Source organism: Myripristis murdjan, chromosome 24 (assembly GCF_902150065.1).
Source record: "Myripristis murdjan chromosome 24, fMyrMur1.1, whole genome shotgun sequence".
NCBI classification, from domain to species: Eukaryota; Metazoa; Chordata; class Actinopteri; order Holocentriformes; family Holocentridae; genus Myripristis; species Myripristis murdjan.
In genome coordinates, this window is record NC_044003.1 from 26185973 (window position 1) to 26213952 (window position 27980).

At 40.2% G+C, this 27980-nt stretch overlaps 2 protein-coding genes across 6 annotated transcripts; one reads left to right on the forward strand and one right to left on the reverse strand.

Moving 5' to 3' along the window:
* On the forward strand, nucleotides 1-24536 carry tpd52l1 (tpd52 like 1). Of its 5 annotated transcripts, none has more exons than XM_030047555.1 (11): nucleotides 1-70; nucleotides 4502-4600; nucleotides 5543-5773; nucleotides 8491-8511; nucleotides 11114-11232; nucleotides 11900-12048; nucleotides 14086-14187; nucleotides 17932-17946; nucleotides 19311-19349; nucleotides 20186-20246; nucleotides 21267-24536. In XM_030047555.1, the coding sequence occupies exons 1-11, from the start codon at nucleotides 52-54 to the stop codon at nucleotides 21387-21389; spliced, it is 978 nt and encodes a 325-aa protein (XP_029903415.1). In that variant the 5' UTR covers nucleotides 1-51; the 3' UTR covers nucleotides 21390-24536. The 5 variants fall into 5 exon arrangements, with proteins under 5 accessions (XP_029903415.1, XP_029903416.1, XP_029903418.1 ...); XM_030047556.1 differs by having other exon boundaries at nucleotides 14092-14187; XM_030047558.1 differs by lacking the exon at nucleotides 5543-5773.
* hddc2 (HD domain containing 2) lies at nucleotides 24066-27911 on the reverse strand. The gene is made up of 6 exons (XM_030047560.1): nucleotides 27778-27911; nucleotides 27185-27306; nucleotides 26503-26605; nucleotides 26293-26361; nucleotides 25905-26043; nucleotides 24066-25507 (listed from the first exon to the last, which is right to left on the reverse strand). Exons 1-6 carry the CDS (start codon nucleotides 27850-27852, stop codon nucleotides 25350-25352), a joined length of 666 nt encoding a protein of 221 aa, XP_029903420.1. The 5' UTR covers nucleotides 27853-27911; the 3' UTR covers nucleotides 24066-25349.
* Nucleotides 27912-27980: the final 69 nt, after the last annotated feature.

Below are 27980 nucleotides of genomic sequence, written 5' to 3' on the forward strand. Positions count from 1 at the left end.
GCCACCGTGGAGAGCAGTTTGTATCGCCTGAAGCTCACCTGGCAGGTACGGATGGAAACCAGACAGCAAGGTAAGTCGGTGTCTAATAGCGTCGAGGAGCGTGTGTCCGCTCTGTGCTTGTCCGTAATAGTCTTCACAGCCTCACTGACACTTTTCTGTTCGTCTCATAATCAGCTGGACTTGAATGTACACTGCGCACGCCACTATTTTGCTGTAGCAAAAACGAAAAAATTAGCCTGTTACAAGCCAGAATGTCAAAAACCGATTCCGTTTCTTATTCATTTCTTTCTTGTTAGCCTGTAAACTTTGTTATAGTGCATTTTTGGTGGGATAGCCCGGGTTACAACCTAATACAGACTCTTTCCTGAAGTCTTAGCTTAGAGGACTGCATTACTGCTGCTCGAGCTCTCAAATGATGGAGCCCGCTGAGTGTGTGTAAGCTGAGGTGTAGGGTTTGGAGTTTGTGCTGAAGATGTCCTGTGGAAAGCTTGCTATTCATAATGCCTGCTGTGATGCTGCTGTCATGGCCAGGGCTCTCTTGACAGACTCTAAACTGCAGTGGATGTTGCCTTTTAAAAGCCAAGCCTCAGGGGACATGCACAGATATAACCTACTGTATGAGCAGCCGGTTGAGTATTTTAGGGTGGTGTTATTGTTTATTTAAGACAACATGGAAATGTCAGATCAAGTTTAGTCATGAGACTGGATACTGTTGCCTAGTCCAGAGCTTGTCTGTTGATCCCCTTTGTTTTCAAAGCATCGGCAGCTTGAGCTTTTATCCATTTGCAAAACTTCAAGGAAGCTCATTGTCCCTTTGAACGCTAATACAAAAAGTAATCTCATTCCCTGCTTTTCCAAGCTTCTTCTTTTTCCTAATTCAATCACATTCCTTGATAATACAGGGAAGGAGCTGTGCATTCTAGCCAAGTCTGCTCAGCCTCTTAGCTGTTTGGTAGAGCTTTATTACCTGATTTTGTTATAGTACCACAGGTGCATACATTTTCTGTCTGGGTGTGGTAATAGCAGGAATTGAACCTGTAACCTTGACATTGGTGGTGTCATGCTGCTTGCCACTGGGCTATGCATCACTGCAGCTCTGGACCAAACTAAGATAAGATATGATAATTTAAGATAGATGTTATTGTCCCAATTGGAAATTGGCTTTGGACATCACAGCGTCTGTAGTGTAAAATAACAGCAAAACAACAGCAGAAAAACAGCAAGCACATTAAGCCATCACATGCCCATCTACATCACAAAGTGCTGACATAGCAATGTATAAAACAGTGATCAACGACAAGAAGCTGCAGAATACACATATTTCTGCTTAGGTGGTGTTGAGGGATTTAATGGACAGAGGGACACTGGAATGTTTCAAACAGTGGTGCGTGCTCAGGAGAGCCCGGCCTCATACCAAACTTAGAAGTTAAGCCCTTCACACTTTACAAACACTACTGGTCAGGCAGCTACAGCCCATAGTTTAAGAATTCAGGGTCTGCAATGTTCCTGCTGTTGAGCACACTGTAGGCCCATATGATTGACTGCATCAGGCCTAAAATGGTGCATTGATCTGCTTGTTTTGAGTCCCTATAAATTTGCTCTTCCGGTCTTCCATATAGCAGTATAGTTTAGAGAGACTGTGTCTTAGGGTGATGAACAGAAATCATCTTGTATGCATTATATTGTGCTGTCTGTTAAATAAGTTTTTCCAGTGTGAAAACAGTGTGAAACAATTTTTCAAACAATTTTCCAGTCACAGTGACTGTTTTTTTTTTTTTTTTTTTTAGCTTATTTCATAAGATATGATTTTATGCATGTACTTTGCACGCTCACATTTTTGTACATTGTAATTAGTGGTTTATGTGATTTCTCTGTGAACCTGCTTCTTAAAATTTACTCTGTTTTGGGATATACTCCACACACTGCGGAACCTGAAAAAGAGCTTTTGAGTCCAAGTGTTTGCAAAACATAACTGTAGGTATCTTTGATGCGCAGCCATATAAAAACTTTGTTGCTGTCGTTTTGTCTAAAAAAATATAAATAAATTTAAGCTATTATCCACAATGTGAGTACAATTTGGGATCGGGACAAGCCTAATTTGTTGGGCTGAAATATATGGTTAAAAAAATTATACTGCAGTTATTTTGACAGATATGGCAATTGTGATATGAGTCCCGATTTTAGTGGGACATATAATTTTTGCATCATAATTTTTATTTTAACTGAAAAAAAATGATGATGATGTGATTTTTGCTGGGGTCTATACCAAACAAACATGTTTTATTTCATTTGGAGATTACAATTTGTATGTAGGGCAAAGTATGTAGGGCATCTGTTTTGTCATACAGTTTACCTTTGTATTAAAAAAAAAAAAAAAAAAATGTGTCTCCTCCATGTTACACATGGCCAAATGGTGATTTTGATATTTTGAGTAACTGTTCAGCCCGACTTATTTGGCAATGAGGCATATATATCGCTCTCGTCGGTGGAGCTTGCTGAAATTATTCTTTGAAAGCCTACCTTTGTTAATTAAAGCAGACGGAGTTAATCCAAAGGTATTTTGCCACCATGAATAAAGCTCTGACATTTGTGGCAGTGTTGAGGCTGCTGTTATTAGGTTGACTAGAGTTCCCGCTGTGTTGGTGCTGTTGGAAAACAATGTCACAGCCTACATTAGGAAGGAAAGGATATTAAAGAGATCAATATGTTGAGAATTTGACATATTTTTATTCAATAGTAATCGCATTGCTGATATTAATCCTGCCATAATAGCCTAACCTTAATTTTCTGGCTGTCAGAGTTAACCTCATATACAATAATCAATTTTGCTGGTGGCAAATTTGCTTTTGCTCAGGCTTATTGCTATTTGTTCTACCAATTTTATATTAAGAAACAATTACTCGAGTAAGAAATGAACTGTGAAATGGGCCATTATGGGCCGTTTTAGCAAACATTCACAGGAGTTTATGGGGGTTGATGAAGTTAAAAGCTTCTCAGTACCTGTGCAATTATTTGCACTTAAAAAGGGTTTATGAGCCAAATGTGGGCAGTTCAGTTTTGTCAACATGCAAATTGATTTTTGTGAAGTTTTAAAAATGAAGGCCTGAAAGCAGTGCCACTTTTTTTTTGCTGTTTCTGTTAAAATACAGCCTAAATGAATTGAAGTTGAGGATTAAAAAAGGTTTAAGGAACCTTGGCTTCAGTATAGTGGCTGTTGGCTGTACTGTAGACGACTTGGACTGTAGTTTAGCTCCAGTTGATTTTGCAGCCATATGACCAACCCCTGGCCTCTGATTTAGCATAGCCACATGACCACTGGGCCAACTGGAGTAATGGTAATCTTGTGACCAAAGGTATTCCACTCCAGACAAACAAAGAAAGGAGAAGAGTGAGGAAAAAAAGAAAGAGAGAGGAGACAGAGAGGGACTTGCTCTCTGATGTTGTTTGTTAAGTTGTTCACCAGATATTTGCTCAGGGTCCACATACCAAAGCTAGTGAACCTCTAAAATACATGGATAATGTGGGTTGCTGTATCAAAGGCATGATTGTATGAGGCAAAAGCCTTCAGAAAGTCAGTCTTTCATGGGGATTTGCCACGTTAATAAAGAAACATCAGATCAAATTGTCAGAGAATGCTCCTTTTTGTATAATGTATCACTCCTGGTGTTTTTTAGGGTGCAGGACAGGTTTCACAGCTTGCCTTGCAGGCTTCACTTGTCAAAAATCTGCTTTGATGATATCATGTAGGTATTTTCCAGGAGCTTTTACAGTGATGGAATTTGGAGATTGATATTTGGTCACCAAATTGTACTTTTTGGCTGCTCATAATTGGGATTCAGCTATCTGATGTTTGGCTAAATGCTTGCAGGTAAATATGTTCTATTAAAATACACTGTCAGTTTGTCAAAATCTTAGTGGAACAAAGACAACAATGGCAGATTCTGGAAGATGATGCACTATTTTCAAACTTTGAACTGAGTGCAAATGAGGAACTTGCAAGATGTTGCTATTGAATATGTGACCCTTCACCGTTCATGGGTGCATTTATTTTATTTCTAAAAGTGCTGTTTACTACACTGAAAGGACGGGTCTGTTATAGAAACAAAACTGGCCTTATGCAGGTGTGCTTCTTCCCGTAAGTTCCGAGATTTCACTGGTAACCTGCAGGCTGCTCTTGTACAAACATTAAGGAACTTCAAAACACTGAAAATCCTTCACATGGCTATTCAAACAGTTAAAAATGGTATGGAATCAGGTTTATCCTGTTTAAACAGGTCTGAGATTAGATCTGTGCCACAAGGGGTGAAAAGCCAGATTTCCTGTTCCTGTATAATTGCAGCCACAGATAAGCTATGCCACTAACACGTCCAGTGAGGCTCATAGGGCTGGAGAGGACAAGGGAGCAGCGCAGAATCCCTCAAGAAGTGTGTTTGCATATGTGTGTATCTATAACCAGTTCTCTTGTCTCTTCTCACCCTGCTGCCTTGCCATTGTGGATCAGAGTTGTACTCTAGTGTTCTGAGTGACGCAGTGGTGGACTGGGGCCACATGGGTCCTGGAGAGGAATGGGTTAACACACCCACACACGGGGGAGAGCAGGGTAAGACTCAACTCTCCAAGGACGAGTGAGTTAATAGTCAGGGGCGTTGGTGACTGTGGTAAGCTTTACCTCTGAGTGGATTATCACTCAGTCCACATGGGGCAGAGCAAAGCTGGGCTCAAATCACTTTCAAATGTTAATAGAAACTGTATTTCATCTGTTAATCACAGAACATTCATTCCTTAGCATGCTCAGGTTGTTGTTGTTGTTTTTTTTTTTTTTTAATATTTGATTTAGGGCAAAAGAAATCCACTTCCTCAGTTGATTGAACTGAATTGAAAGTGAATTGAACCCAGTCAGGAGTGGCTTTAATACAGTGCTACTAATAGGAGGCTGTGTAAGACTTCCTTGCACCAAAGGAAGATCAGAGTTGATCTTAGCCACAACAGCTACAGTATGCGGCTTCACATTTTTGATCCCTCTTAAGTGGCTCGTTACTTACCTCATCAGGGACATCACAGTCTTGATTTGCCTGAAGTATGCATTAAGTAACAGATCTGAACACATCAATATCAGGTTTTGCTAAGGTTGCCGTCTTGAAAAATAGGTATAAATGTGGCCAAGCTGACATTATTATTGTATTTCTCTGAAGAGATGGAGAGGAATGGTGCGTAAAAATAATAATAACTCAAATTTAATGGTGCAGTATGTAAGATTTTAACTGCCTCATAGAACAGAATGACCATAGGGGACTGATGGAGATGAAGTAGTCTCTTAGCCTCAGTGATTAGACCAGATGCTGAAATTTCTAGCTTTCAAAGCTCACTTCTCCAGCTCATTCTCTGTTTCACAACAAAACACCCTGTACACTGGAATTGCAAGACCAGTCTCAAAGGGCTAAATTAGATTGTCTGTTAACATCACCTGCAAGATAAGATAAATGAAGCGCTGCTCATGTTGTGTCAAGTAAATGAAAAGGTATCCAACTGTTACTTTGCTCAGGATGGACTCAGGGTACAGCTTACTGCTCGGGTGAGGAATCAGTTATCAGGAGTTTGTACGGAGAAGACTCGGACCAAATGCTCCAAAATGGGGAACACATGACAGAGAGAACAGCCACGCATAGGGAAGAGCAGGGTAAAACCTCTCCAGCAGAGGGGGATGGGACATCCCCACATCTCGGTGATGAATGCGTCATGGCCACCACTTGGGACATGCACCTTTACACTACAGGTGACGAGGGACATAGACTAGAGCCAGTAGAGTAGCCTTAAAGCTTTCCTACCTCAGTTACGCATTTTTACATTTTAGCCCATGTAGCACCATTCATTATTGATTTCTCTGGGAACCTGTAGCTGCCACTCATCATTTACTTTAATCTGGAAATTGTGGTCTGGGAATTCTAATTCTAATGCATAAACAAACACAACAAAGTAGACCCAGGTGATAGATTTTACCACCTGAATTCGATGTATGTTGGACTCTGGTATGGCTGTGTCATACCAGAGTCCAGAGACTTTATTTGTTTGAATAATATGAAGATGATATTTAGAGCTGAACAAGAAAAACGTAAATGCCAGCAGTGGCTACAGATTCCCAAGACAGCTAATTTGGAGTTTGTCTTTTCATTAATTCATATCAAGAGGTTTGTGTTGACAGTGTCAGTGTTTAGCCAAAGAAAACTGTAGCTTTAAAATGTAGCTTTTGGCCATGCTGGACCTAGATAAGACTCCTCCTAGACAATGAGCTAGACTCCCAGGATAAGTTGCCCTTTCATTAGTTTAGAATTTAAACTCTAAAGCTGGAGGCCTCATTTTAATTAGGCATCAGCTCTTGGCTTAGTCTACAGTTTTGAGACAGATATAATAGGATAGAAAACTACAAAGGTGATAATACATGAACAAGTTTCATGGCAACACAGATGACAAATGTTATCTGCAGCCAGCACTGACTCCTGCAAATGGGAAAAAATCAGTAGGGAATAGCATACATGGATAAAAGGAACAAAAGCATCATAAAAATAATATTCTTTTGGCAAAGTAGCATCCCAACATTGCTTCAAAATGGTCCCTGTGTTGCATGGTCTCAGAATTTAGATCCGCCCTGCCTTGAGCTGAGAGCAGTAGTCTAGTCGCGGCACAGTGAGTGACAAAACAGATTTTCTCAGGTTTTCTCAAGCCAACGTTGTATTCTCCTTTGAAGTCTCATCTAACCAAATTCATACAGTGAGCTATGATTTTGGCTTGAACTTGCGAGTCTTCATTATAATAGTCAGCCTACATTATATTGCAGGGCCTTGTCACTTCCATAATCTTGTCAGACACTTATAATAACAATCTGAGCCTGTCGGTTGCAAACAAGCACTTTTAGTGGACGTAATTTGACGGGCAAACTTGCCCTGTGTGATCATCGCAGCCTATTTCGAGGCTGCCAGCTGAACTATTCTTGCTCAATACTGGAGCAATTCCAAAAATGTTGCTCCTGCCAGTCACTTGGAGCCCAAAAGGTGGAAAAATAGAGTCCAGGTTGAAAAATACTGGATTATCCTTTAAAGGCATCAACTCAAACACATTTCTGCTGATAACATGAAAAGTGGATTGCTTAATAGATGACACTGTTAGCCAATAGTTCCTTGGTACAACTATCACAACACTGCTTCTGTGCAGAAATACAGCTCCCAACAACCACCAACCAGCTTTTCTACTGTTAGTCTACTTTCTTTGTTGTTGTTCTTGTAAACTGTCTGATGCCTACACAGCATACACATGGTTTCTTTTTACTTCTGGTTGATTGGCCCCACCAGAAAAGCAGCCTGCATCATGTGCACTCCTCGATAGAGTTCAGTTTATTTTTAGGGATATTGTTTTTTAAGGCTAACACTGATATCCAACACCTTCCCACTCGTAACAACCCATACTGCTTTTAAGCATTGTAGTGCAAATGCAGGTACAAAACTGGTTGATTCTCAGACTTGCCTATCTTAAAAGTATATTTTTTAGTTAAGTTTTAGTTTTATACTGTTGATAATCTGACACTTGAATTAAGCAACACAACCCCAAAAAAGGATCACAAATTCCACAAATATGAGCAGAAAAAATTGTCTGATTGATATCAATATTGCATTTTGTAAAGCTGATACTTGGCAAAATACTGTTTTGTCCACCAAAATTTCAATGCATCTCTGCTCATTTCAAGTTCAGAAAGCGTTCAGCTTTTGCCTAAACAGAAACCAGATGTAGTAGCAACAACAACAGCAACAAACTAAGAGCATGAACATGGCTTAACCATGGTTTACTCTGTTTTGGGTGAGGATGATTATTTTGTCATGTATGAGTGAGTATTTAGCATGCTGCACCCATCTTTTATACTCTCTCCAGTGTTTTTTGAACTACTGCAACAGTCAGTGCTGTGAGTGTACTGCTGTTGATTGACATTTCAGCTCATTCATTAGATCTTCTCATTCATTAGATGCCGTGTGAATGGTTAAGAAGCCACACTGAATCTGATTTCTCCCTCTGTTTAGACAACCATTAAAAGCTCAGGGGGTTATTTTTTCGTTAGGTTTTCTCCTCCTGTGTAACATCGCCACAAATAGCTCCCTGCAGTAGAATGGGCTGCCTTGTTCTTGTGCATGCTGTGTTGGAGTCGACTTGTCGTAGGCTGCATTTGTGTGAGCTGTTTGTGTGTCTTTGCTGCATGTGCTGCTGCTGAGCCCTGTTGCCTTAGATGTGAAGCTCTAGTCTAGATTTTACAAGCTTGAAATTGTTTTGTTTCTAATAACAGAGTTTGACAATAGTCATTACTGTAGTCAGAAACATCTGTCCCAAAACCTGTGAGGTTTTCATCAACAGTTATAAGAAATGAAAAGGGGCCTTGTGCTAGTTATTATCTGAATTTAATAACCTCGATCTATCCTCGTCTCCTTTGTTCTGTAATGCTGCCATATGAAGAGAGAGGACACCTCAGAACAGGTATGGGGATCATTTTCCTTTCTATTCTATGTCAAGAAAGTTTCCAGTAAACTTAAAATATGAAACTAGACAAATACAGCAACCTAATTACCTATTACCAGTCTTTCTGCTGTTGAATGATAACTGTGCCATACTTGCCCTGGTTATTCCCCACAAACAACCTGTTGGAAATGTTGCAACAATGATACAGAAACAGAGATTCTTCCTCCATATTGTTTTCATTCTGCTTTGTTCTATTCATTTCTGTTGTGTTGGATACTTTGCTCTCAGGTGATGGTACCACTTCCGTCAGCAGTCACTTTTGCACCTCTGTAGAAATAAGATTTATATCCTCATGATTGTTTATATGTAGGGGTTGTCTGCAGCAGGAAAACTTATATTATGTATAAATCATCTCGTTCAATGAGTCAGTTTCAAAGGATTTCTTCTCAATGTTGTTTGGTGTAATTCATTTAGGAAGGAAGGCAGAATGTTACAGTGAAGAAGACAACTTTCCTCAGTTACCTTTCACCCATATTCTATCTGTGACTGCGGATCTCTACATTTGACTAAATCTGAATGTCTGGTGTGTGTGTGTGGCGGGTGCACTGGATAAAATTAAAAGTCCTGACATAGCTTCTTCTCTGTAGACTTCTATGAAAGAGGAACAAACCCGCTTCTCCTGAAAAATGAAGTCATAGAAATACAAACCACAGCAGTAATAGTTCCCCCGAAACTACTACAGCAGGATCTGCATCTGAAGTGTGTATGTGTGTAGTTGTGGCTATGTAATAGTGTGTATGAGGCATAGTGCTGCATCTAAAACTCTAATATTGTGTTTGAGTGAAGTGTAATTAGGTGTTGGAGGGAGAGAAAGTGTCTGTTCTACAAGTAAAACCTTCCTGCAGCATTTTAAGCAGCTCACTAAATATTCTAGTGATTCTCTTCTGTTTTGAAGTGATAAATTATCCCTGTTTGGATAGATTATTCTTTATGCCAGTGATTATTAAACTATGAATCATAAGCTTACACCCCACATGGTAATTATGGATTTACTGAGAATAGGTTCCAAAATGAGACTCACTTACTTTAATTTAGATGCGAGACTTAAAAAGCTCATACACCCCTCCCCCCAATTTATTTGTACATTAAACCACTAAAATCCAATACTGTAACTTCAGATTCACTCACTAAAACGTGTGTGTGTGTGTGTGTGTGTGTGTGTGTGTGTGTCAGTCCCTAGTGTCAGTTGGCAGAGTTAAGGCTAGATAATCCAGGTCATTTAATCCAGATTAGAGCTCTACAGGCTACAGCCACAGATTACATAACTGTCAGACAGAGACAGAGTCAGATAGACAACCAGAAACACAAGACACAGAGACAGACAGAAACATGGAGGCAGACAGGGACACTGTCCATCAAAGGGGGAATAAACAGGACAGGACAGCAGCCATTAAAAGTGTCAAAGTTATTTTATTATGATTTTTTTCAATCCATATTGTAGGACAGTGTCATCTACATATTGTGTATGTGCTTGTTACAGCATTTCACTGAAGCCACGTCACATTTATACAGTTATAGTTCACAATATCTGATGATTTCGGAATTCCAGTTTATCTCCCAGTGTAGTTGGATGTTTATATGTTTGTGAATTTCTGTTTCTTGACCTAGTATTTTTTCCCACGCATTTAATGCACCATTAATTATAAAATGAACTGTTTTTTTTTTTTTTTTTTTTTTTTTTTTTAATCTTTTTTTGCTCTGAGAAAAAAGCCAGAAGATAAACTTTGTTGTCCACAGATATGAAAATTTGCCTTCGGCTTCACAAGTTGGCCAAAACACATCACAATAAATCACAATACATACAGTGAAAACACAACATGCCAAGGGCAGACAACCGTAACAGGCAGGCATAGCAGGCATTCCAGTGTGAGTGGTGTTTACAAAGTAAACAAATAGGCTGTAACTGATGATTTTCAGTGTCTATCAGTGCTATCCATGCTTCCCCATTTGTAATTATATGGCAGTAAAGCTGAAGCCTTCTGTAGGTGCCCCACAGCTGAAAAGGTTAAAGTGAGGTGGGACATTTTCTTGTAGTGGGAGACAATGAACGTGGACAATATTAGTGGAGTGTCTCTGTAGGTGTTACTTGGGTTCAGTTTCAGATTTAATTCAGTCAATTCCAGCACTTGATTTTTTTTCTCTTTTTGTGTCGGGTACGTTTTTACTCAGGCAGAAATCTAGAGTTGCTAGTGTAATTTTAGAGATAGCTCTTACCATGATAAAATAGAAAAGCTCAAGACTTTCACCTGAATGTCAAAGGTGAGATTAGCATCACAGATGGTTCCTGTGTCTCTGGTAGCTGGCTTCATATGGGACGACTGAGCGCCAAGTTCAGTCTGAATGAACTTAATAGTATTGTAGGTGGCAAACAAGGTATACAGTATGATTTGTCTTTTTGGCATCTAACACTCACCAGAATGGTAGCAGAAGGACATAGTCTAGGACAGATGTCTCTTTTTTTGCTTTTTCTGTCTCTGTATACATCTGACAACAGGTTTTCAAGTCACACATAAACACATACTTATTTTAAATTGTACATGTGTGTGTTTGTTTCATGTAGGTCTTCTGGATGCAGAGCCATTCAGAGAGGCTGATGAAGACATTGTGTCAGAGGTCAACCTGAACAACTCCATCATGACAGAGGAGGAAAGAGAGGAAATTCAGCAAGAACTGGCTAAAGTATGTACAAACACACACACACACACACACACACAGGGCCAGGGTTATTATTTCCTGAGTTGTCCTTTTCACACAAGTTGTTCTCATTCAGTGAAGTTCCATGTCAAGAAACAGATTTAAGAAATGACCTTTTTCGATCCCAGAGTTGTTGTTGTGGGAAGACTCTTGTCTTTGACTCTTTCTACCAAATACAACCTTACTTTTCATGTCTTCTCATTTTAAAATATGATATAAAAAAGAGAGGATATGCAAAAGGAAAACCATTCATTCGTTTGCAATGTTTCTAAACAGACCATCTATTATACCGTCAAATTAAGTTACATTGGCTGCAGTATATGGCAAGGTCACAAGTGTCAAGTGTCAAATACGGCTTTAAGTGCTTATATGCTTTATTATGTAACATGATCAATGTGCAATCTGGGTCTTACATATTCTCCCTACTTTATGTGCCATGTTCAGTAAATAATGCGTCCACTTTACCCACTGGTTTAGTACTCCAGACTGGTAGTAGAAGAACCAGTATAAACATGTTAATCACAATACATATAATGTAAAATATGGCTGCATAAAGAAATATGAACTGTTGATAGTACAGAGACTCTATAAAGGGATTGAGGGATGGCTAACTTTTAAGTAAGCAGGTATTTTTTCCTCCATGTCTCTCTAGCTGGAAGAGGAGATCAATACTTTGAAGCAGGTGCTGTCCTCTAAAGAGAAGCAGCACGCAGAGCTCAAACAGAAGCTGGGCATCACTCCCCTGAGCGAGTTCAGAAACAACTTCACCAAAGGCTGGCATGACATGCAGAGCTCCACCGCGTAAGTCAATGTGTTTGTCAGAGAGAGAGAGAGAAAGAGACAGAGAGAGGGAGAGAGAGGGAGAGAGAAGGTGTTTGTGTGTGTGTACGTGTGTGTTGTTTGCTGTCAATAGAGATGGCCTTTACTAGAACACATATACGCAGAACACGTATAAAAATACCACAGTAGAAGTGACATTTAGGAAGACACACATCTACATTATCCTGAACACACACACACACACACACACCTACTCCAAGAAAAGAACACATACACAGAGTGGGGAGTTTGATCTTCATAGCCGACACGGCATAAAAACACTCCAAAACCAAGTGCCTGTTGTACACACAGACATCAGACATCCTATTAAAAAGACATAATCCTCTGTACCCAGCAGCACAGTGTGTGTGTGATTTGTTATCTTTGTTGTGCACATGGCAACAGACATCATTAACCCGATTAAAAACACATAAAACAGCTCCACAGCGCCAAGGGCTGCTGTTGCCCACACTGCACAATTAGGTGTACATGTCCCTTTCACTCTTTTCCTCGGAAATAATAAAATTTTAGGAACTCATGTGTTATCATCTTAAGCGCCTTTTACTGAGCCGTCCATCAAAGCACCGAGGAGAGCAGTCTTTCTCAATGTTTTGTACTACATTCAGCCATTAGCTCATTTGCAAAATAAGATTTCCATGAAAACTAAGAACGTCAAAAAGTAATCTTGTACGGATACATGTTAATAAATGAAAGGTTTTGAATAAAAAGTGAAAAGAATTATTTTATTTGACTCAGATAGTCATGAACCCAAGTAAATAAAAAAATACAAAATACAAAATACAGGCTCGGTAGCTTATCGGCTGGGTAGTGTTGTGGGTTCACGTCCTATCCATAAATATTGGTAATTGTCATTCCCTCACTCTGTGTGTGGTGCAAACTGATGACGCAGACATACTTTGAGAATAATCTGTAAAAATGCATAATCATTCAAGATTTGTCCATGGAAGAACCTCTGCTGTAACTCTGGGTCTGCACACAATAGTGAGTTACTGCTGTAATGTTTCTGTGAAGCTTATTTGTGGAGTAGTTAATTTGTTGTTGCCTAGAAGCCCTACAAAAAAAAATCCAATTTCTAGATTAGATGACTCTGAGCTCTTACCCAGAGAGAGAGAGAGAGAAATAAAGAAGGAAAGAAAAGAGGGAAGGAGAGAAAGAGGGGGGAAAGGCAGAGATAGAGACAGAGAGGAGCAAGAGAATAGTCTCAAGAGGTGTCCTTGTTATCCAGTTACACTTTAACCTGAAGATCTGATTACCACCACACACACACACACACACACACACATTGTCACCGTCACCATCTATAATGCACTAGTGTGGCCACAGGGCCAAGAGTTCTTAGAGAGATCGAGTAATACTAATCGATCTTTTTCACAGCAGCCATTTTGACATGAAATAGCAGGTAATTGCAGGTGTTGCTAATAACATTAATGAAGGTTCTGTTCTCCAACAGAGCCAGGGTCCTGGTGCTGTGGATGCTGCTTCACTGTAAAGACTCTGCTACATGCCAATGGAATGCAATTTTAATTAATTAATACCATTTGTAAGATGTGCGTTTACCCGCTATTCCATGTCAAAATGTCTGCTGCACAAAAGCTCTGTTGTGTTACGTGCTGGCTGAGGGCTCCACGGTGGCCAGCAGTAGAGACTGTGGTTACACTGGGCAACTTGTAGCTGTTAATGTGTCTAAATCTGTAAATATGTTCATGTGATGCAGTGCACTCAGCAGTGTAGCTATGTAAATAAAAGCTAAAAAGCTAAGTGCACAGGGTGTTGTGTATATTATGTAATGTTTAAGTGCATGTGTATACACATTGAGCTGTTACATATCTTGACAGTGCCTTCTCCTGTTGTGTGTCTGTGCATGTGTGTCTGTGTATGTGTGTGTGTGTGTGTGTGTGTGTGTGTGTGTGTGTGTGTGTGTGTGTGTGTGTGTGTGTGTGTGTGTGTGTGTGTGTTTGTGTGTGTGTGTATGTGTATGTGTGTATGTGTGTGTGCTAGCTATAGGAAGACGTCAGAGACACTGACCTCAGCAGGACAGAAAACCTCAGCAGCGTTCAGCACCCTGGGCACCGCCATCACCAGGAAGTTCGGAGACATGAGGTACAAAGCCACATATTATAGAATAAACCCACTCTTCCCCAAAAGCTGTGCCACTCACATCACTCCAGACCTGAAAGAATACATCACGTTGTCACGTTACATTTTCATTTGTTAGCACACATACCTCTGTAGCAGCTAACGTCTTTAGTGTTTGCAAAATCTGGAAATACAAAAGCGCCTGCGTGTTGCCATCCATGACAGCATTCACAGTAATTACTTTATATACACTGCAACTGGGACTAATAATATCAACAAGTTCTAAGTAGTTAGTGCATAATTTGAAAAAACAAAAAAACAAAAACAAAAACAAAAACTTAAAAAAACGACTGGCTTAATTTCACTTAATTTCACTCTTTGTAATCCCATGATTTTTTTTTAGCTGTGTCTGGCAGCTACTGTAAGTCACTCAGATCGGTCCCAAAAATGTACTGCAAATATCTGCCAGTGATCATCTCTTTGAGTTTAGATCTGTTGCTAAAGCGTATGCTTTGTCCCGGCAGAGATCCCAAGTTCTAATCCCGGGTGAGTCAATTTAGCAATAAGCTGGTCACAGCTTATCATGAATTACGTGCTTGTTAAAATGCTGTTTTGCTATTTGGAAGACCAGTGCTAGGTAAGCGATCCACAGTGACTGAAATGATGCTGGTGTTTGTGGATATAAAACCAGCGTTTTAAAAAAACATTTCATGGGATCACAAAGGATGAAAGTAGCCTATTGTCAGGAAGCTATCTGCAGAGCAAAAATCATGCGTGTGTGTCATCGTCTTATCTGAAACTACAAGCATCCATTGATTCTGTAATCTATAAAGCTACACTACACAGTCTGTGTGTCACATATTAAGCACGTTTTCTGCATAATAACTTCCTTTTGCAGAGGAAAAGCAACAACACGTATGTCTGTTACTAATGGCAGATATCATGCAAATAATATGGATACAGTCACCCAATAATTTGGTTACTCTGCAGATGCGTAGCCCGCCTCGATCACCTGGAGTGCCTCCTCTGAAAAGCTAAACAGGAAACCAAACTATTAACACGTATAAAAAGGCAAATGCGGAAGCATAATAATAAAGTCAATATTGTTTCACGACCTGAGAAAGCTGACTTAATGTTCCTGAACTTCTTGAGGGGAATGTGTTCTAATAAGTGAAAATGCTTAACTAAATTGAATTAGCATTTTGAACTCTTTTAACCTTCAACCCAACTGTATTTTCACTCACATACCATTGAATAAATGCTCCATTTGTCTTCCTCTGTTTCCATTGCTTGAGTCTCAGTGTCTTCCCAATGCAATGTAAATGTGTCTTCGGCAACCCCGCGGCTAATGCCAATCATAAACTCATTTGCAATCACATAACTCGCATCATTAGGCCGCCGCTGATGCATTTCCACATTCACTCAAATTCGGTGCGGCCTGCCATACCCGACAACCTCCCTCACACTCTCACAAACACAACACACATATTTTTGTTTTGTTCCGTCTTCCTCTTTCTGCTTCTGCCTTGTCGCTCTCTCTCAAACACACTGTCTCTTTATTTGTTGCACACACACTACATCCCTCTCTCCTACACTGAAATACAAGGGCTTTCTCTCTGTCTCCCTCTTCATCCCTGTCCCACATGTAGAGTTTTCACTGTTGCTCTAGTAAGTTCAGAAGAAACTTAGATTATGTAAGCCCATAGTAAGCTGCTTTCTCTGCGAGCTAGAAGGCTCTAGGCTAAGTCTGTCTCTCTCCCTCTTTCACGCTCGCTTGCTCTGTGTTGCTGTTTGAGACAGAAAGGGAGTGTTTGGGTGTCTGTGTGTGTGTGTGTGTGGAAAAAAAACAAAGTGAGGCTGAGTGTGTCTAGTTCTAAAAAAGATGAAGGGAGTGTTTGTCTGTGTTTGTTTTTTGTGTTGCTGTAAGACAGAGAGTGTCTGTCTGTTCTGTATGAGACAAAGAGAGAGACACCGTTTGTATTTTTGCGTGACAGAGAAAGAGAGAATGAGTTTGTGAATGTAGTATAATCATTCATATTCATTTATTTACATATTTATTTACTTACGTTTCCAAATGTATATTTATGTACCTTGGTTTGGCAATGAAGGTGTTTTAATTGCCATGCCAATAAAGCACCTCTGGAAAAACTGAACAAAAAAAATTGTATATGTGCAACAGAGAGATGGCAAAGTGATGACATGGCTTGTAAGTAGGTTAAGAGCTACACTGACGTAGAGTCCATTTCTGCTTGAATTTATAAGGTCAGAGCAAAAGTCAATTGGATGGTCAGTTACAGTAATCATTGTCATTTTGCCGGGATATTTTCATGCTTCATGTTAGAGCTGACATTTAATCAAATTCATTTGGTTGTAAAAGGTCAAATATGAGCCCTCACTCAGAATGTGACCGCAACGTAAAAGAAAGTTTGCTCACATCCCGTGGTAAGAGAGAAGACCCTAATGTGTACGATGACATAGGGTGTCCATGTATGTGTGTGTATGTGTGTGTAATGTTTGATGGCTTTTGTACCATAAGGAGAATGGGTTCTTGGTACATCATATTGTGTTGTTGGAATATGATTAGCAGAAAAGAAACAATGCATTACTTTTCATGTATTCCAGCATGATTGGTCTAGAGTTACTGTTTCCTCGGAGGTATGTTCCTGTGGTTTATGGCCCATTAGTGTGTATGTGTGTGTGTGTGTGTGTGTGTGTGTGTGAACCAGTTTGCATTATTGTTACATGCATGTTTTTGTTTTTGTTTTCTGCTGTGGATACAGCATGCCTTGAAGTGCATTCTTGCCTGACATTATGTGTAGTAACTCCAGCCACTGAAATATTTAACACCATTTACAAATTCATCTTTGTTTTCAAGTGTAGCCTAATTCCCAAATAGCAATTCTCATTATATTAAAAAATACAGAAAGCTGAGGACGTTTATTTATGAATGAATAATTTTCTAGTAAATCATTGAATGTATTTACACGTAAACAAACATCCTGTTAGTAATTCAATATTGTATTTTTGTAGTGGTGCACACAAATGTCATATCCTGTTTACACTAATCGAAACAAGCAGTGTTCCTGACCATATAAAAGATAAAAATAAATAAATAAATAACTGGGATACATTTATCCACCCCATCTCAAAATATGTATGCACATGTTATTCTCAACGGTACCTTAATGAGGATATGAGTTACCCACAGCACTGTAGGCATGTAATCGCACTCACTGATTCAGCCTTTGTAAGGTGCCCAGAGGGTATAAAGGCATCTCAGCTACCATTTTGAAATCTTGCTTTTCCTCATTCAACTAATAACTAGTCCTTTATTGTCAGTTCTGAAGCCTAACAGACAGGCAGATGGTTTGTCTACATAAATCCTGGTAACCTCAGTCAAGATCTACGTGTGTATGTGTAGATAGGATTGTGTTTGTGGTCTTTTGCAATGTTTAACTTTAGTAGAACATTTTCATTTTTGGCCTGTGCCCATACAAGTTAACAGTCAACCACCAGTGTTTGTTCCCCAGGTATCCATAGTGATGTTGTATACTACCAAGACTTTCAAAACATAGGCAATTACTCCTATTGTGTTCTTGCTCTTTAAAGGTATGATACTGCTTTGACTCACGTTACAGAGCAAGTTAAGTTGAAAATGTAAAAATGTTCTACCGAAGTGAAATATTGCCATTAGGGTGTGCGTGTAAAGCTGTGTAGGCCTAAGATCATGTCTTAAAATGTTTGCTATCTCCCCCCATGCCTCCCAAGGTCCAACTCCATAGGGTAAGAACCATCTTGCTGATTGTGTCATATCACTTGGTCCTACATGTGCAGTCTTAAGCAGGAGTCAGACTTAAATGAAAATGCGTAGTGCAACAAGAAATCAGACCACCTGCCCACTGTCACTGTGCTAGAATGAAAAACCTTGTTGAGACATTGCACTGAATATTGAAATTCTGGCTCAAATACATGGATTAGATACCACAAAGCTTATAGTACATCAGGTAAGGATAGACTCCAAAACCTTGGCTGCTGCAGAAATATGATCTAAATCTATGATATAAGAAGTTACATGAGCAGCACAAGTCGCAGATTATTTCTGGTCTGTCAGCCATTGTTGTCGTACTTCTGCAAACACTGTCCTTTGTAATGTGCCTCCATCTGAGGTTTCTTCAAATCTGCTCATTCCTAACATGTTAGAAGAAGCGTAACTCAATAGAGCTGCTGTCAGATCATCTGATAGCACTAACTGAATGGTACAGTAGAGAATGCAACAGTCAGCTGATTCTGGTTGAATAAATACTGCAGCTGTGCCTGGCTCGAAGTCAGGTCTCATTTTTGTACTGCTTTTCTGTTCAAGACCAAAGTAGACGATGTGTGTCAAAGACTTGTGTGAAAAATGCATGATCTTTTGTACCTGTGGTTGCTTGTGAGTGGGGAAAAAATCATTATTCCATCACAGGCAGTTTTTCCACAAATTTGATGTGAGCCATTTTATGGATTCTACCTGCAAATTAAGATGCACACACTGTCCTCAGTGCATTTGCATTTCAAAAGAGAGGTCAAATTGCAGGATCACCGCAAATCGTAACCTCTAACTCAGTGCAGCTCCTGTTATTATTGTTATTATTATCTTGTTATTATCCATATTGATGCCACTGCTGTCCGTTGTTCAAGGGCACCACAGAGATAATATCCCTTTGTCGTGTTGAGAATTAAGCCATTAACCCCTTAACAGCAACGCCAAACAGGCACAGCACATCCCATCCTGGTGTATTTTCACATTTAGCTCATTCTCTGCATTTCAGCCTCTATCAGTGGGCCACAGAGTAACTCAAGCCCCTCCCTGTGTACCACAGAAGCCAATATGACAACAGTACTCTCTCTATTTCACTGTGTGCCAAATTGTTGCAATGGCTCTGTGTGGCATTTGTGTGAGTGTGAGTGTGAGTGTGAGTGTGAGTGTGTGTGTGTGTGTGTGTGTGTGTGTGTGTGTGTGTGTGTGTGTGTGTGTGAGTGTGTGTGAGTGTGTGTGAGTGTGTGTGAGTGTGTGTGTGAGTGTGTGTGAGTGTGTGAGTGTGTGTGTGTGTGTGTGTGTAACCTATGCTAATGATTAACTTCTCTCTCATCATGCTCTCTGGGGGCAGCTACTCTATCCGACACTCCATGAGCATGCCCACCATGAGGTAATGTCTCTGTGTTTGCATGCATGTGTGTGTGTGTGTGTGTGTGTGTGTGTGTGTGTGTGTGTGTGTGTGTGTGTGTGTGTGTGTGTGTGTGTGTGTGTGTGTGTGAGTAACAGAGTTGTGTCCATATCCGTGCTTTTTTTTTTTTCAATCTTCTTAAAATGTCCCTTTTGTCATAAATAACACAGCAGTCTATGTTTCTGCCAATTGAATGCATATTGAATTACTTACCAGTGTCATGAATCTAATATGGGGTTTTATATTTCAAATACAGACACACACAAGCACATGTCTTCTGTGTGTCCCTCCCGTTGATGTTTATTTAGTTAACGGCTGTGTGGTGGACAATAAAATAACCTGGAACATGCTCTTGGTAGTGGACATACTGAGGCATCACCTGCATTGTCTACCCCTGTAGGACATATGCAGAGTGACAGAAATAATAACGCTATATGGATAATTTTTTTGTTTATGCCAAATCATATTATTATTAAATATTAAAGGACTTATGATTAATTACTTCATAAAAGTACTATAGATATTTTCTTTATTTACCTTAGCAAAGTCTGCAGACTGGTTCAGTGTCGTTGTAATCCCTTATAACATTGTCTGCAGACAACACAGTAGCAGTCAACATTTATTGTTTTGAGCAGCCTCCAAAAAGTCAACTTTCAACAGTTAAAATGTCTCTTTACACTCCCCATGTTAATTCATTTAGCAACTTGTGTAATTTTTTTCCTCACCCTCTTCTTTTTCCCTTTGCAAACTTCCCTTTTGCCTCCTTTCTAATTTCTTTCCCTTTCTTCTGTCCTTCCTCTTTTTCATTCTCTCTCTAGAAACTCTCCAAGCTTCAAGTCATTTGAGGAGAGGGTTGAAAATACAGTGTCCAATATCAAGGTAATAAGTGTGTGTGTCAGTGTGTGTATGCACATGTGCAGTATATGTCAAATCATACACATTACACTGTAAACTGACAATATAGATTATTGCCTGACTTGTATGCTATGAAAAGCAGTAACCCTGGTGAGAGATATACAGACAGTCACAAAGTTTTATAACTCTCACGAATATGAAAATCATGCACACACATTGTCAACTGTAGCAGGAAGTGTTGGGAAAATGCCAGCTACCATCAGCTCTCTGTGAAGACCAGCACTGACATTATTATGTTGAGTGCAACTTTAAAAAAAAAGCAAATGACCAGTTTCTCCACAGATGGAGAAACTGGTCAGATCACACTGTGGTTTATACAAAATAACTGCTTGTAGACATCACAACAGGTCAGTGGAGCAGAGGACGTTAACCCTGTGTGTTTGGTAGCTCACACTCTAGTCAGGCTGGTTATTCATTTCCACGCTGACCCTTTTCTGCCAGGAGTGATACTACACTGACTGTCACACTGATACAGTCTTTGCCGTGGTGACAAGAACCTCTCGCATTTTTAGGCATCGTAAAAGACTGTTTAAGAATATCTCGTTAATGCAAAAGTAGATAATCCGAGTTCAAGCGCTTTGTCTATCTGCTGAAGGTTTTTGAGCAAAACAATAACTTAATCGCTTAAGAGACACTGTCATCTAGCTCAAGTGTTTGCACCCCTGAGGTGACTCTCATTAGGCCCCCGACCCCAACTTGAAGTGATTTTGCCCATGGTGACTTTAATAGGAAAAGATATTTTGATTTGTGTTAATTATGAAATTGTCAAGGTGTCATACTTGTCAAATACGTTCGAAGCACTGAGATTAAAACATAATGTTAAAATCATCACTCGTATACATTTTTGTGTCGCGGCAATGTCCAGTGAATTAAGCCATTGAAAGCTAAGGAAATGATTAACTAAGAGGAGACAGAGAAATTATTGTTTCTTTGATGACCGCACATATTATTTAGATGTTCTGTCTTTTTTGTTTCCTAAATCAGACCAAAGTGGGGGGGCCAGGGACTGGAGGAAGCTTTGAGGAAGTCCTCTCCTCAGCGGCAAATGCCACCTCTCAGGAAACGCCCACCAACAACTTGACGGACATCTCCGAGAGGCCCTGTTAGAGCTGCGCTCGCTCCATGAGGCGGGAACACACCAGGAAATCACCAAAGGATCCCGGCACTTTGTCCCATCTCTGGCTGGATCCACGCAGGCTCAAGGCTAAGGCTGAATATAATAGATGGCGTTGTGATTTGATGATAAGTGTTAAGATGCTTTCAAAGACAAAGCTATGTATGTGATAACATTTCCCTCTATCACTTACTTGGAATCGTTTTCCTCCTGCCCTGAATCCTTAACATGATGGCTAGTGGAGAATTAATCACACTTTCTACCACACCAGGGTCAAGGTTTCCACTAAATTTACTTTAAATGCTTTAAAACAGCAGCTGTCAACCTATTTGGTCAAATGGCTGACTTCTGGAGCGTACCAAACTTGATTGGTTGAAAATGTCACACAGAGCTACCTGATAAATGGTTCTTTGATCATACTAGATGGCTAGTAAACACAATGAGCCTCTGGACATATTCACATTTAAAAATCTCAATTCACGTCTAAGCTCGCTCCATTCCTCTGGTGTAAAGGAAGGGTCCCCTCCACTCTGTTACACTGAGGTCCAGGAACACTGCTTCTGATGTCAGGTAACCACACAGAGCAAGTTTACTTATTACAGTAACTGGGATCAGCAGAGACACCGTCACCTGCCATCCAGTGGCTTCCAAAGCACATTACACCTCAGCTGCTCTTTAAATGGGGCTGGGAGGAGTGGCAACATGTGATTTTGTGCTCTTACAGTTACAGGTTTAGGACATGAGGCAGGATGGGCAGATTCCAAGTCAAAAGCAGCCCAGATCCTTTCCTGGCCTGCATCTCTTCTGTCTCCCGGCTTCATGTTTCACCTCAGCTCAGTGCCTCCTGGCTTGGCTCATGCAGTTGCCCCATTATCAGAAGGGTTAACAAATCTACTGTGAAACCAAGACTGGCATTTCCCAGCCTCAAAAGAACAGGTCATTAACTTGTTAATTATTTGGCTGAAACACGGAGAATCACAGGAATTTTTGTTGATCAAGTAAATGATAGATCACATCTAAGATCCAGTTAATATTTAGCAGCTCCGTTGTATATGCATCTTGATTGGAAACAAGCATATTGTACGTGTCTTTCAATCCTGTACACAGGAGGTCCGTTCAAGGTCAATTACTGCTGTTACCTTTTTATATCAGAAATTACCTTTACAGGTTACGCATGATGTGTTCATTTTCCAACTAGGGCTCAGTCCTCTGAAGAGTGATATGAAGTAGTGTGTATATATTCAAAATTGATATGGTCAACACAGAATTCTCAGACTGGGACTTCTTCAGGGGAAATTTGTGAGTTTGTATAAATGGCTGGTTTTACTCAGAGACAGAAGATCTCACTTTTAACTGTTTGTTGTAGACATCTGATTGTTTCATGGGCATTTACACAGAAAACACTCAGATGCTCTCACTGTAAATCTCGTTTTGCTTAGACAAACAGACAAAAGATCAATGATTTTCTGTACAAGTCATACCAATGCTACTTTTAAATGATTTTTTAAAATCTCTACCCTTGACGGCCCTTTGACAGGCTGAGCTCTGGTGGGACTTGGATTTTGTATGTGTAGAGAGGAGAGATGTTATATTTTATACTGTTACCTGAATGCTGGACCATACTTACTGCACTACAGCTAAAATCTGCACAGACTTTATGACTGCATTCACACTACAGGACAAAATGCAGTCCTCCTTACACAGCAATGAAAACACTGTGGGCAAATGTTGTGTTTGAGTGCATATGTAAATCCTGCGATTGTGTTGCAGTTTTGATTTAGTCATGGCTGCCTAACGTGGGAAAACACATGGAATCTGACTTTCTTTGTTTAGACTACCATGAGATCGTCAAATATGCGCAAAAGAAAATTAAATAATCACATTTTCTGTTCCTGTGTAAATACAGCCAGTAGCTTGGGACCGTGGTTAAGCCTGATACTGGAGATTAAGAGAGTAAATACACAGTTGTACACACATTGGTGTCACTCCAACGGTCATTTTGTAACATTTGGGAGTTTTTACACTTGATTTGGCAAACGGTGACATCGCTGTGTTTTAAACTGATGTCTTGCAGACTAAGGTGAACAGGTTGTACAGATCAGCGTTTAACTGAACAAGTGACCCAGATAACCCTAACGCTAAGCCTTTTTCCATGTGTAGCCTGCACTAAAAAGATCAGGCCTGAGTAACAGGATGAGATATCGCACTTCTTGTTGCTGTGTAACCAATACACAACATAAACTGTCTGTTGTCGCTGTCTAGTGAAAACCCTGAGTTAATATGAGGCTTTACCTGCTCGTCTGTGGGTTAAGAAAGTTCTACAACGGCTGGCTTTATGAAACCTTTTGAAAAACTAATTAGATAAAATAAAAAATGTGCAGTCGTCCAGCTACAAACAAGATTGTTTTTCTTGGTTTCTGAAAAGTTGACATTCCAGAGAAACATGGTTGTCATCGGACAGCAGCACTATGTAACAATAGAAAGATAATTGTAATGTCAAACCTTTAATACAATCTTCAGCTGTTATGAGACCCTGAAATCCAATAAAAAGCAATTACTTTGTCGGGCTGCAGCGTGGAAGATCGGACTTTTAGCTTCTCTTGGTGCAAAGCTTACCTTTTCATCACAGACTGCACTGAAGCTGTATTATTATCATTATTTTTTTTTCCACTGTTTAGATGGTTATGAAAAGAGTTGTGCCACAAGGATTAAAAAGCAGATTGGATGGTTTTGTGTAAATGAAACCTTTTTGTGCTTTTTCTTTTGTGTGTGTGTCCACTGCAAAATCTTCCACAATGAAGCAAGCTTGTGCTTTCATTATTTAAAAAAAAAAAAAAAATCTATTTTGTTCCTTTTCTCATCTCATCATTTCAGTGTTAGCTCTTGCTTTTATTTTTTTTATTATTTCTTTTCTGTAGTTTGAAAACAGTCTGGGTTCATTTAACTTTCAATTCACTTTCACAATGTGTATTTCTGATAATATTCTTATGCTCCCTTGAGATACATGAGAGTTGTCATATTATGAAAATAAGTGAGGTAATGAATGCTCGTCATTGTCAAATGAACTGCATTGTATATTTGCATTTTAAATTGATGGAGTGGAAACCGAGGAGAGTTTTAAAACACATTTAAAAAAAAAACAAAACAAACAAGATGAGCAAGTTTTTACTAAAACCCTGAAATGCACATATATAAAAACCCAAAGACTACGCTGTGGCATTCAAACCCACCTGTATTCCTACAATTATATAGCATTATAAATAACTGTATTTATGACTGATGTATCAATATTAAAGATTGTTTCAAACCAAATCACATATTTCACAGATCACTGTTGTTACTGTGCAGCACCTGGTGGATATACTGAAAATAGTGGACAATCTGCTGAAATAAGAACATCATAAACTCAACAGAAGTACAGTAAGTGGAATAGCATGAAGCTGATATACTAGTCTAACATACTGATAATAAAACAACACAGCAGTGAAGTGAAACAGCTCCTGCTTCTTCATTTTCTTATGTGCCAGCAAACTCTCAGGTCAGCTTCTTCACTGACCGGCTGCAGTTGTTAAATTATGAGGTATGCAGCCACTTATGCAACAACTGGCTTATAGTGTAACGGCTTGTGATATAATCCAATTATGTGTATGTTCGCTATGTGTGATAGCAGATGGCTATATCAGGCTTCTTTAAAACAAACAAAAAAGTGACAGCTTGGTGGAGTATCTCCATGGACAATGAAAATATCCTGAGTTAACGGTGACAATCTTCCTCAGTCTCCTGTAACTGAGTGAAAAGAATAGTCAGAGGGAGGAAAACCCCCGAGATCCAATTCCCTCCGGCCGCTCGTCACATGCCGAGTCATGTGATGTGTGTGTGTGTATACAGTATCTGTGTTATAGTCCAGCATCTCCGTCCCCTCTGCGGAGGAGGAGTGTGTGTCTGTGTCACAGTCAGGAGGAGTGCGAGGGCGTGTGCGGCCCTGCACACTCTGTGCTAGGGGTCTGCGACTTCCCAGAATGCTTTGCTGCCTCGGCGTTGCTCATAAGCTGTCTTCTCTCTTCGTTCAGACAGCTGACAAACTGGAGCACGTCAGGGTGGTGGAAACGACCTGACAGGAGTAAGATTAAAAAACAGTTTTCATTTGCATGCTCACTACTCAAGCAGCTGATAGCAAAACTTATCAGAGTTTTTTTTTTCTTTGCTTGAGATAAAGACTAGTTTCATTTTCATCTGGGTATGGTAACCAGCTAAACCCTGGAAGACAAGGTAGGGACAGACAGCAATTGGTTAAGAAATAAAAAAAAAACAAAAACAAAGAGTCAGACCCTGTGGACAGCAATGACAAATCCCTCCTCTAACCCTAACCCTAACCCAACCAAGACATCACCGTCTCCCATGTCACCACAAAACCAAACTTCTTCCACAGAGCACACATGCGATAATGTCCGTGTTTTTAAAGCTGTCCACTTTCAATCAAATCACCTGAAAATGAGACAGAAGCTCACCATTGGTGGAGTCGAAGAACTCCTGCAGCCGTCCAGGCGAGCCCTCCAGCTGCTCATACTCATGAGCCTGCAGGATCATCTCTGCAAGGTCAAACTGTTTGACCAGCCTGGCCTCTGGACTGCTCTGCGTCTCGTACTCCTGCAGATTACACACAGGGGACGCAAAAATACACTTCAAACACTGATTTCAGTGTGCATAAAGCAAGAAGATGATGGACATATGGAGGAAAAATGATGTCATCCAGTTTTGGCTTTTGGGCTCCATATTTACAGGATACATCAAGTGAGTGCATACAATCAAAGCTTAGATAAGGAAACTAGTTGAACAGTTTGTGGCTTAATGGGCCAGAGAGATGAAGAAGAAACTACGACACACACACACACACACCTCCCAGAGTCCAAAAATCTCCTTTTTGAGTCCCTCAGGCAGAAGACCTGACAGATGCTTCATTGCTTCCTGGAGAGGAGACAGAAGGAGAGCAAGTGCCATGAACGTCTCTCGTCTGAACAGACAGTGACTTCCTGTGTGTGTTTCACCGTCTCTACAACACAACTAACAGCCTAAACACACTGTGTGTGTACATGTGTAATCACTCGCCTCCTCTCGCCTGTGTTTCTCTGCCTTGCTGACGTTGTCTGCCGGAGCAATATCTCCCACAATGCACTCTGCCATGTCATGAACCAGTGCCAGCTTTATACACCTAGAATAGACAGACACACACATGTGAACAGACATATGGACGTATAGCTCCCAAAGAGTTTTGACTGACAAGGGAGTGAATAGATAGCATCTGAATTTTCAGTTTGGGGTGAATTGTTCCTTTAATTCACTTGGTCTTGGTGGACTCATAAAGGTATATTCAACACAAAACACTGAAATATTCACAGCCTGCAGTGTAATAATCATGCCATCCTCAAAATAATTGCAGCTGCAAAGTAACTGCATTACTTTTACACTGTCATACTTTTATTCTCACAATCAACAACAAAATGTTTTATCATTCAAAGCGCTGCCAAATTATATCTGAGTGAATACTTGAATTTGTTGCAACATAAATCGCAAGTGACACAAGATTAAATGACCATACTCATAATAATATCACCATACATATCTGTGATTGGAAATACTGATATTTCTTCATCTCACCCACTCCTCATTCTTTTAACATCCTTTCTTGATTTGTGGCACAGCTCCTGTAAAAACATCTGCACCACACTCCAGGTGCCACTCTGTAAAGTCAGGTTTCCCGCTGGCTCTGTGAGAACCAGCGCAGACTCACCTGTCCTTGTCCACGGCGGGGTCGGTGATGGTCAGGGACATCATGGCCATCCGGTACATGTGGTCTGACACACTCTCCGGCTGCTTCACCTTCCTGTACACCCACCCGGTTCGTGGCACCCTCTGGAGTTAAAATCAAACACACAGGTTAATACTGTAGAAGAAAGATACACTGTATGTATAGGGGGGGAGAGAGAGAGAGAGAGAGAGAGACAGAGAGAGAGAGAGAGAGTCTCATGACAGCTTAGCTGATTTGCATCTCTAATGCATTTTGTTCTTGTGCAATACTAGAATAAGCTGCCATTCATAGCTGTCTACTTTTACAAATAGCCTCAGGTGTGCTGTGTTTTGTGGTCTAAAAGCTGTGATACTGGAGTGGTCATATTAGAGAAAGTCATTACACAGAATATATATGTATAGTGGCAGCAATGCAGCCCAAGTCAGGGGTTTTAAGTGCGCTGTACGCTTTATAGCAGTATTGGGATGCAAGGAAGCCCATCTTTCTGCAGAAGTGACATGTGCATGTATGTAGTCATGGGTCTGGGCATCGCTCTTTTTATAGCAAACTGCCTGAAAAGAGGCTAGAGGTCTTACTTTGAGCTGTCCGATAAGCTTCATAAACTGCAGCATATTGCTCACGCCGGCTGTGTCGTTCACCGACGCCGCCATTGCAGTCTGTCTGTCTGACCCGGTAGTGCAAGTCACCCGGTCACAGGTCGGTGTGGTGGCCAAACTGAGCCGATAGGTGGCAGCAGTCGTCATACCTTAGCATTTAAAATACCCAACTTGTGTTTTTC